This window comes from Entamoeba histolytica, genomic scaffold, assembly GCF_000208925.1.
Source record: "Entamoeba histolytica HM-1:IMSS scf_1104750518411 genomic scaffold, whole genome shotgun sequence".
NCBI lineage: Eukaryota > Evosea > Mastigamoebida > Endamoebidae > Entamoeba > Entamoeba histolytica.
In genome coordinates, this window is record NW_001914902.1 from 5177 (window position 1) to 17385 (window position 12209).

At 23.8% G+C, this 12209-nt stretch overlaps 2 protein-coding genes across 2 annotated transcripts, besides 5 other annotated features; both read left to right on the forward strand.

Annotated features, from left to right (window-relative positions):
• The first annotated feature begins 586 nt into the window (after positions 1-586).
• Positions 587-1484: a repeat region.
• Positions 1476-2550: a repeat region.
• A 4-nt stretch (positions 2551-2554) lies between these two features.
• Positions 2555-3082: a repeat region.
• Positions 3039-5564: a repeat region.
• Positions 5565-5688: 124 nt separating this feature from the next.
• EHI_137670 (heat shock protein 70, putative) lies at positions 5689-7698 on the forward strand (the record flags this gene model as incomplete). The annotated part of the gene is made up of 1 exon (XM_648944.1): positions 5689-7698. The coding sequence occupies one exon, from the start codon at positions 5689-5691 to the stop codon at positions 7696-7698; it is 2010 nt and encodes a 669-aa protein (XP_654036.1).
• Positions 7699-8315: 617 nt separating this feature from the next.
• Positions 8316-8480: a repeat region.
• Positions 8481-8531: 51 nt separating this feature from the next.
• On the forward strand, positions 8532-11828 carry EHI_137680 (protein with RhoGEF and ArfGAP domains; the record flags this gene model as incomplete). The annotated part of the gene is made up of 1 exon (XM_648945.1): positions 8532-11828. One exon carries the CDS (start codon positions 8532-8534, stop codon positions 11826-11828), a length of 3297 nt encoding a protein of 1098 aa, XP_654037.1.
• Positions 11829-12209: the final 381 nt, after the last annotated feature.

Genomic DNA, 12209 nt, shown 5'->3' on the forward strand with positions numbered 1-12209 from the left:
ATTGCAAAGAAATAAAAGAATGGAATATATAGAAGAAATTAACTACTGTGATTTGGAAATTGAAAGAACTGAAACTAAATAAATCACTCTTTATAAAAAAATTAAAAACAAGAAATGAAAGAAATAAATAGTAAGGAAGAATAAACATTTAAAATGATAATAAGTATGTATAATGATGGAACAATATCAGAAAGATAATGATTCTATTTATACAATACAATTGTTAAAATAATTAAAAACATTAAATAAACTAAATGAACTTTTATTTAAAATTTATTTTGAATAATTTAATATAAAATATGATAGTTTATATTTTAAATAAACAATAATTTAAATAGAATGAATAATAAATGAATTAATTAATGTAAGAAATATGAATGTTAAATAATATTTTATTCATTGAAATATTATTTATCATTCTTTTTATTTCATTTAAATTGAATTACTCTCATTAATATTCATTTCATTAACTCATTACTGCTGGTTATTAATTAATTTAAAAATACAATAAAGGGTCATTCTTTTTATTCATTTATTTTCTTTATTTGTTACTTATTTGTTTATAGATCGAAAGTGTCAAAAAAGAAGATGCATTACAGGAGACTCAACAAAAATACAGAACAACAAATAACCAAAGAAGAATAATTTCACATCATCCAAGAAATATAAGTGATAGAAAAATGAGTGAAAATATTTATTATTTGTATTATCGGAAATACTTTATTCATCTCATTAATAAGTGCAATACTGATAATTATAATCATAACTATCACAGCATAGATGATATGAATCATTTCACTCACCACTTAAATCATAATCATCATAAATATTTTATCAATAATTTCAATACAAATAAACAGTACTATTATAATAAAAATAAATAGCATAATAACACATAAAGAAGATACAGACAATATCAAAATAAGAAATAAAATCGAAATAAAAGAAATGAAGTGATTGAAATACAAAACCAAGAATATTGGAAAAGACTCTTTGAAGAAGAAATTAAAATACTTACACCACAAGGAGTAAAAGAAATAAAGAAAACCGAGATTAAAGAATATATATTATCAATAATATAGAGAATATGGTATTTTCTTGCACGAGAAAAACAAAAACAAATAGAATGGAAGAAAAACTAATTAGTATGACTATGGAATAAGACAATAACCAATATAATCCAATTGAAATAAATGATACTAAAACATATAATGAATATTCAATGAGTATTGAAAAGAATATAAAGATAACCGGGAGTCTACGAAAGTAGAAAAGAGTCTTGCTGAGAAGAAGTTTACTAATGGAGAGAAGAAGAAGCTGGTAGAAGAGGAAGAAAAAACAATGAAAAAGGGGAAAAGAGTAGAAGAATTAAAAAAGAAAGAAGAAACGAAAAAGGAAATATAAGTAAAAGACCAAACCATTAATAAACTAACAAAAAATAATATATCATTAAAGAAGAAGTATGAGAATGAAATAAACACAAATAGTAAATGACCTCTCCCCCAATGTGGTAGTAGCTGATAAAATATCATCGTGTGAAGATGATCTTCCAAAAAGAAAGTTAACACAGAAATCCATTGAAGAAATTGATATTCAGCATAAGAAGATCACTACATTTGAATTAGACAATTTAAAAAAATAATTGAAATAAACAGACAGAGAAGAAGAAATTTTAACACTCTATAAATGTTTTGTTTTGAAATTATTTGAAAGAAAATTAAGATGTCAACTTAAAGAAGAAATAATAGAAAGATTAATACAAGAATTTGAAATTAAAGTAAATGATATTAATGAATATAAAGAAATATTAAAGAAGACATTTAAAATAAAGAATGAAATAAAAAGAGAAATAAATAGAATATTGGAGGAAGAAATAATAAATCATCAATAGAAAGATAATGAATTAAAAGAAATAATATCTAAAATGAACAAGAAAGAGAAGAAATAGAAGAAGAGGAGGTAATGAAATAATTAAAGAATAAATGAAAGAGTAAGATGATGTACAATTTATTAATTATTATTACAATAAAAAGAAAATACATCAAATAATTAATATTATTAATAAAAAATGAAATATTAATCAATACATTAGTTGATTATTATCATTATATAAAAACTTTAGCTTCCACTATTAACATCATTAATAAAAATAAACAAGAAAGAAGTTGAAAGAAAAGTATAGAAAGAATAATACAATCAAAAATATGTAGATTAAGAGATTTACTCCATAATAAACAATATATAAAATTAAAAAGAATATTACATATTAAGAAATATGATATATACCATATTAAAGTAAAAACAAATGAACAAATAAACTATTATAAATACCTCTGAAAGATGAAAATAATAGAAATAGAAGCAAGAAATAATTATTCTAAAAGAATAAGATTGAATTATAAAATGATGAAATATGGGAAAATGAAACATCTAAATAAATCTAAAGAAGATGAATATCCAGATAATATCTCTACTATTAATTTCTGGAAAGGAATCTATAAAACTAATACTAATATAGATTTTATCAATATATTAATTTATATGAAATATGAGATCGAATGTGGCACGTCTGAAACACCACACATAAGCCCTAGTACAAATTCAAACTTCAACTCTCCCAGTTATTATCTGGTTATGACGGTGTATTTGAATTAGAATTGTATTAGGTAAAACTGCAAAGGGTGTAGCAAGTATTATGATAGAATATTACATGATGTAATACAAGAATCTACTGAAGTGTGGGTAAGACTAAAAGAAAATTAAACATAATAATATAATGGGAATGAAATAGTCTCTTCTCTCATTCATAAAATAAAGAAAAAAGGAAAAAGGAAATGTTTAAAATTAAGGCAGAAAATAAACAAAAGGTTAAAAAGAAGAAATAAGCAGAAGAAGTTTGAAAAACCTTAATAAGAAGAAATAAAACAAAGAAGTGCTTTCCTCATTTTTCCAATACAAACCTAAATGATAGGTTCAACAAAAAGATTACTCTTTTTTAAACAGAGAAGGGATGAGATTAGTCTCCCCTAAACTAAGAAGAATAGATGAAAATTCTATTAATACTTAATTAACTAATTTTTATTTTATATGAAATATTAGTTGAAAATAGAATTAATAATAGAATATCAATAATCACTCCAAATGAACTAGATTGTGATATTAAATTTATTGTTAATTGTAAAATAAAATGAAAATGTTAAAATACAAGGATTTTGGATTAAATATTTAGAACAACCAAAGAAGTATTTAATAAAATTATTTAATGAATGGTTGAACAATCATAATGAAATACCTCTTCATTTTATACATTGAATAATAATATTAATATATAATAAATGAGATAAACTAGACCCACAGAAATACAGACAAATAACTTGTTTAAATTGTCTGTTAAAAATATATACATCAATATTAATGATGAAAATAGAAAGCCAATTGATGCTAAATCAAATTGAAAAACAATTATCATTAAATCAAATTGGATGTAAGAAATATACATATGCATCAAAAGAAGGATTATTATACAACATTATAATCCAACAATTATTATTAAAGGCTAAATGGAAGTTGGTAGAAACATATTATGACATATCTAAAGCATATGATAGTATTAACCACCAATGGATTAAACAATGCTTAATTTATTTTAATATCACACTAGTAGTAATTAATAGTATATTATATATATTAAATAATACATGTCTTAATTTATATTATAATCAAGAAAGTGTGGGTATAATTAATGTAGAAAGAGGAATAATACAAGGTGACAGCCTATCTCCACTTTTATTTGTATTATCTATTGATATATTATCTAAACAATTAGATAAACAAATAAACAAATTAAATATTAAAATGAATGAAGAAGAAAAAGCAGTTCAAGTTAAATCATATATTATATATGGACGATTTAAAGATAATAATTAATAATCTCGATGAAATGGAAAAAGCCTACAAATTAACTAAATAAATATTTAATGCAATATGATTAAAAATAAATTTAGAAAAGATGGAGAATATTAATAGTCAAATAAATGGTGAATTAGCTGAACTACCAAGAGTAACTAATGATAATCATTATAAATAAATTGGTATAGAAATAGGAGATAAAGTAAATATCAACAAATATTGTACAAGAATATTAAATGATATATCTTCTATTTTATCATCATTAAATAATATGAAGTACAGCAGTCTCAATACAATAAGAAAGATTAATAATGACATAATCTCCAAATTAAGATATTTATTTAGTATTATCACATGGAAACTATGAGAGTTTGAGAAGATAGATAAACAAATGAGAAAACCATTAATCTATCTCCAACTATATAGCAGAAACATCAATAAAAGTAGAATATATGTTAAAATAAATGAACTGTGAATATGACTAATGTCATCAAGAGATTAATGTTTTATTGAATTACTAAGAATATATTTAAAATACAAATATCAAACACAGGAATATGAGAAATGATAGAAGCAATAAAAGAAAGTCCAAATGGAATAATTAAAAGAGTGAAGAAAGTATTTGGTAAGAAGATTAATTTTAATGAATTAATGAATGTAATAGAATTAAATGAAAGAAAACAAGATATAAAGAAAGTATTTGAATTTGTAAATAATGAATTAAATGAAAGAAACTTGAATGAATGGAAATAAAAGAAATGTGGTGAATATATAAGAAATGCAAATGGCACTTTCAATGATAAGAAATTAACAGTAGCCACATGGAAATCATTGAACATAAAAAGAAATGCATTCCTCCAAGTAGTAAAGATGCAAGAATGTGTAAGTATGACAGGAAGTATTAAAGCAAAAATACTCCAAAATGATGATTTAAAATATTGTAAACATTCTCATAACACAATTGCATCTATTAGTCATATCTTGTTATGATGTAATGAAAAAGAATCAAATATTAAAATATGATTAAGTGGGTAAACAAATATATAAACAGATTTTAATTACACAATTTTAATGAATTTGATTCAGTTGATTTTAATAATCATCCAAAATGTATTAATAATGATGAAATGGTAATAACTTACAATAAAGATTTATTGGTTAGTGATAATTCTTTCCATGCTAGAAGACAAGATATATAATATCAAAATATTAAAGAAAAGAAATGATATATCATAGATGTTGTTATATGTCAAAATAAGAATATAGAATTAAATTATATTCATAAAATAAATAAATACAAAGAATTACAAGAGAAATTAAGAAATAACAGAGAATTAATATCTGTAGAAATAATATCTGTAATATTATCAATAAATGGATTAATACATGAAGAGTCTATAAGAAGATTAAAATCACTGAAATTCCAATTAAACTTCTCCCAAAATCCTACAAACAATTATTATAAAAAATATGAAAGACTTAATGTTTTACACAGGAAACTCTGGCAGCACATTAGAATAAGAACAATCTAATGCGAGTGTATTAGAAATAAACTCTATTACACAAATAGAGTATATTGAAAAAACTGAAATAAACACTTCTCAATATAAAGAAAATCTAATTGTGGATATATCTATTAATTCTTCTTTTTTGTTCAAAATTGATTTTGTAAATTGTAATTGTATAATCATCATGAATTATACATCTTAGAATTCATCTTAAAAAATAAATGATGTTTGTTACCATCTTTTAAAGAACTGATTATCTTTATGATTCATTATGAGTTTACAAGAATTAAAAGAAGTACCTATTCATATTGGAATAGATTTAGGAACAACATATTCATCTATAGCTATTTATTCTGAAAATGAGACAAACCCAATAGAAGTACTTGAAATATCAAATAATGAATTTTCAATACCATCATGGGTGCAATTATTTAAAGGCGGTGATGGATTAAAAAAGTACAATGTTGGTCTTATTGCAAAGAATAATGGTGGTATTTGTCTTCATGACTCTAAAAGATTAATAGGAGAAACAGTTAAACATTATAATGAACAAAAACACTTATTACCAACTTTTACATCATTTGAAGTTTCAACCGACAATAATGAAATAAAAATGTGTGTTGAAGACCCTCTTGATTCATCAAAACAAGAAAGTTTTTATCCAATCGAAGTATCAGCAATGGTTCTTAGAACATTATATAATATACTTATTAAAAAAATTGGAAATAGAACAATAGGAAAAGTAGTTATTACTATCCCTGTTTCTTTTACACCCAGACAAAAGAAAGAAACAATTCAAGCTTGTAAAATGGCAGGATTTGAAGATGTCTCATTATTGCATGAACCAACAGCATCAGTTATAGAATTTGATAGAGAATTTCATTTAAAAGATAAATCTAAAATTGTTGTAGTTGACTGTGGAGGAGGAACAACAGATGTTGCCTGTTGTATTTTCAACAATTCAGAACAACAAGAAAATAATAAAATTGGGAAAGTGAAAGAGTTTATATTAAATAAAATCAAAACAATCTTGAAAACACAAAAAGATTTTTTGACTCTTCTTGAACCAGAGAAAGGAACAGACACAGGTAAAATAAAAAGAAAGAAGAAATTAATTTCTCAGAATATTGAAAAAATAACGGTAGACTGTCTTAAAACATTGGAAAAAAATCAGTCATTTAAGATTAATTTGTGGGATATATATCCAGAATGGGATAATGAAATAACAATAACTCCTCAAAACATTAACTTAGAAATTAAAAAAGCAAACAACGAATCAAAAATAGAGTGTGTTTGGAATGAAAGTGATTTAAATTTAGGTGGAAATAATTTTGATGATTCTCTCATTAAAGTTATTCTTGATAAAATAAAACAACATATTGGTGATATTAGTTTTCAAAGGTTGTTTAATATAAAATCTTCTGATACTAAATCAATTAAAAAGATGAAAGAAAAAAGGATGAAAAACATTAGACTTAAGGCAGAAGATATTAAGAAGTCATTATCTGGAAATACCAGTTATTCAACGATTGAATTAGATTCATTTTGTGAAGAAATTACTGGAGATATAGAAATTACTATTGATGAATTTAATGAACAATGTAAAAAAGATAAATTACTTGAAAGGATTGAACGATGTGTAAAAAGTGTTGTGGATAGTGCAAATTGGAAAATTAATGACGTGAATTATGTTCTGGCTATTGGTGGAACATGTTCTATTCCACTTGTTAGAAACACAGTTTCTAAAATATTTGGAAAAGATAAGGTTGTTGGACCTAGTTTTAACACATACACAAGTGTTGTCAAAGGAGCTGCATGTAGAGCACATCAATTATCAATAAATAAAGAAGAGAGTATCAAAGAAGTTATGCCATATACACTTGGATTTGGATTAGTTAATAATGGGTTTAGTGTTTTTGCACCAAAAGGAAGAAAATTACCAATTACTTTTGAGGGTGAGTATGTTAATCCGTTTGACAATCAAAGAAGCATTAATAATCAGATTTATAAAGGAGAAGGTCAGAAAACAAATGAAGAAGGAATGGAACTTGTCACAGAAGTAACAATAGAAGGACTTCCACCTGGATTAAAAGCAGGAGAATTTAAAATGATTTACCAAACAACAGTAAATACAAGTGGTCTTGTTGAAGTTGAGATAGTTAAAAAAGAGACAAGGAAGTATCTTGAAAAAATGAAAGCATTTGTGAATTTAGGATTTGATGAAGATATGTTAAAGAAGATTCAACAGCATCTTGAACCTTACATCAAAAATTCTGAATAAATGATAATTGAATTTTAATAACATAAAAATTTGTTTATTTAGAATTAATAAAATAACAATGATATAAATAACAAAAATAAAAGGTTAATTACAATTAAATAATGAATGATAAATTAATGAACATCAAATCAAAATCTTGTTATTTATTTTATATGTTCAAAACATTTCTTAAAGAAATTAATATTTATATAAAAAGTTAAAAAAAAACTCATCAATATAAACTCATTTAACTTATTAATTTTAATACCTCAAATAAATAAGGTATTTATTATAAAATTCTTTTAATAAATAATTACAATTATAATTACAATAAATAATATATATTCAGATCCATATCATTTTTTTACATTAAATTATTAGTTCATTATTTATTAAATGATATATATTTTTTTATAAGTTTATTTTTAAAAAAATTAATTATATTAATTTAATAATATATTCTGTGATAGTATGAGTAAATTTGTAAAAGGATTGTTTTGTAACATTAAACTAAAAATATGAAAAAAAGATTCAAAAAAAAAGAATAAAAAGTAATTTCATACTATAAATAGAACTAGTTTTTATTATTTGATTTTAAAAAGACTTTTCTGATTCATCAGTGTTGAATTTAAAAAAAAAGAAAAAACAAAAGGTTAATTAATAGATATATCCACAATTAGATTTTCTTTATATTGAGAAGTGTTTATTTCAGTTTTTTCAATATACTCTATTTGTGTAATAGAGTTTATTTCTAATACACTCGCATTAGATTGTTCTTATTCTAATGTGCTCCCAGAATTAAAAAAAAAAGAAAAAACAAAAGAACAAAGATAAAAAAGATATAATTTTTCAGAATGAGTTTCTTACAAGAAGAATTAGATAGATGTGTTGAATGGGTTAATCTTTATCTAGACAAAGAAAATCCAATTCAAAAAGTTGAACAACTTCAAGATGGAACTAAATTAATAGAAATTGTTGAAAAATTATCAGGGAAAAAAGCACCACGATATTTTCCAAATGGACAAACAATATTTCAAATACAAGAAAACCTTAATATACTTTTAAGTCTTGTTAAAAGTTGTTATGGGAGTGATATTATGTTTGATGTAACTGAATTAGCACGAGGTAATATTCAACAATTCTTAAGTTTAGTATTTTTTATTGCAAAGAAGTCAAACACAAGAATAGAAAAGAAAAAAAAACCCATTTCAAATAAGCCAAGTGTTAGTTCTGTGTTTGAATCTCAGACTCAAAAAAGTCTAGAACTCAACACTAAAACTAATAATAATTCTGTTGAATCTATTCAAGAACCAAACCCTTCTCATTGTGAAGTAACATCAACTTCTTCTGATAATTTAGATAATCAAATACCTCCAATTGAATTACCTGTAAATGAAATACAAATTGATGTTGTTATCTCACAAATGTTTTGTAATTTAAATAAAATGGAATTAGTTACAAAAGACTTAGGAGAAAAAAGAATAAATAAACGGGAAAAAGAGAAATTATCAAAAGTCCATGAAGAAATGCAAGTTCAAGACGTTCCAGAATTTAATAAATTAAATACTTTATTGGATGAGCGTGTCACTATAATGGATAACAATCAAACTAATACACCTCAGTTTGAAAGTCAAATAGATGATTATAATAAAGACGTTCATACAGATAATGACTTTGTTGAGAATGAGACTGTAAATGATTCAATACATCAACAGAAAGAATCAACCCAACAACTAATAGAAAATGAAAACCCAAATGAAGAAACTATAACAACACAAAAAGATCCTGGAGTAATTCAAGAAAATATGAAATTAACAGAAGAACAAACACCAGCTCAACAACAAGAAGAAGAAAATAAACAAACAATCAGTGAAGAACAAGCACCAGCTCAACAACAAGAAGAAGAGAATCAAATAACAAATGAAGAACAAGCACCAGCTCAACAAGAAATAGAAAATAAACAAACAATAAGTGAAGAACAAACACCAGCTCAACAACAAGAAGAAGAGAATCAAATAACAAATGAAGAACAACGATGGAACAAAAAAGAATATGATATAAATGCCATAAAAGAAATTCAAAGAAGAGTTATTGGACACTTAAGTAGAGTATCAAGTCATTCAACAATGAGACTATTAGCTCAAAGAAAGAATATTGTTAAAGAATTAATTGATACAGAAGAAATTTATATTAGTCGATTACAACAATTTCTCGACTATTATTTAAAAGAAGTCATAGAATTATTACCAAATGATAAATTATTAAAAAAATGTAGTGAAGATATAAAAGTTATATTAGGATATAATAAGATAATTTATAATAATTTAATTGACCTTCAAAAGAAAGGATATTATTATGGACAAGGCATTGGAAGTGTATTTCAGAAATTGTCAGATTTTCTTAAAACATATTGTAGTTATGTTAATAGTACAGATGATATAAATGAACATGAAAATAAATTAAGAAAAACAAATAAACAATTTGAAAGTACTATTAACAAAACTAGAACAACTCATAAAATGGAATCATTTAATTCTTATGTTATTCTTCCTATTCAACGTATTCCTAGATATGGATTATTATTAAAAGAACTTATTAAAACAGTACCACCACAACACGATGAATACAAAGAATTATATGATTCATTACAAAGAATAACAGAAGTTGGAATAATAGTAAATGAAAATAAAAGAAAAAAGGAAAATCAACAAATTACTATTCAACTTTTGAATAAATTTAAATATTCACAAGGTGTTAATCCAATTGAATTAAAAGGATCTACAACATTTGTAAAATTTGGAGTATTAACGTTATATGACGCTGAACCAAAAGCCAAAAGTAGAAATGTTAACGTCTTTTTGTTTAATGATAATTTAGTCATTGCAAAAATATTAACAACTGGTACTTTACATAAAGGAGAATTAATTCCTGAAACATTAGAACCTATTCTAGAATCTAAAAAACAATTAAGTGTAGAATTAGTTATTCCTTTTGAACGGTTTACTGTTGTTGATTGGGTTGATATTGAAGGATTACCAGCTTTTGGTCTTGTAATTGATTCAGGAGAGACACTAAGATTTTCTTGTTCAAATAAAGATATAAAAATGAGTTGGTGTGCTAAATTAGATAGTCAAATTTCACAAACTCAAGAACAAACATTAGTCACAATTACTTGTTCAAATCCTGAATTAATTTCTCAATACAAACAAAATATTTCAATAAATGATAAAGAATATTTAAATCAACTTGTATGGCAAGGAGATGTTGGAGATAATGATCAATATTTAATATTAACTGGAAAATATTTGGCATTATTTAATAATGTTATGGATGCTTATAAAAAGACTTCCCCCATTTCACTTTATTTAACCCAATGTCTTTCTGTTATATTTGAACCTCCAACATCATTTTCTATAATTAATTATTGTGATGATAATAAAGAAAAAATTACATTTAAAACTACATCTACAGCAGCAGCATTATTATGGGTATTTTATATTAGACAATCATTTATTAAACAACATAGTTTTGATAAAACCAGTCCTGAAATATTTAAAGAAGAAAAACGTACTCTTCAATTAAATTCATGTGATATTGTTTATGGACTAATACAAAATAAATATAATAAAAAATGTGCTGATTGTGGAACTACACCAGTACATTGTGTTGATATGGATTTTGGATGTTTCTTATGTTTAAAATGTGGAATGATACATAAAAACTTTTTAAAGAAATTAGGTATTTGTAAAATAGAAGATATACAAAAACACTCAATGAACGATATACAACATCTCATTTCATTAGGAAATGCTTTTGGAAATATTGAAAGGATAGGATCATGTGAAGACTGTTCAGAAGAAAAGACAAACGTTGGAGATAAAAATCAATACCTTTTAAAAAAATATAACATAGAAGGATATACCCATAAAGGTTTTGTAACTGATTCACAAAGAAAGTCTCGTGTATTAAAACTAGATGAAACAACAGAAAAAAAGGAAATTGAATTAGACAGTCAGAAATCTTCTGGAATTAATTTAGAACAAACAGACTCATCAAAAAATGATAGGAAAAGCCAAAAAAAGAAGTCAGGTGAAAAGAAAGAAAAGAAAGCAAATTTGTCTGATAAAAAACGAAAAAGATCCATTTTCTAATCACTTCATCTAAAATGATAATTTTATATCAATTTTTTATCTTATATGTTAAATTTAAAAAAAAAAAAAGAAAAGTAAAGTAAAAATGGAGCAACAAATTAACTAATATTATTCTTCTATTTTTTATTTTAAATAAAAATTCTATAAATATTTTTAATAAAAAATTTTAGTGAATTATTCTCCTTTTTATATGAATAAATAATATTAAAATTCCTAAGTATATCTTTCATTTATAATTTTAGTACATCCTTCCTATTTTTATTTTTTATGTATTTTGGAAATAAAAAGAAGAAGAAAATAAACTAAATAAAATATCATGAAAGAATTATTCTTTTGGAGAATATTTTTATTTCACTTGAAGAACTTAAAATATGTCAGTAT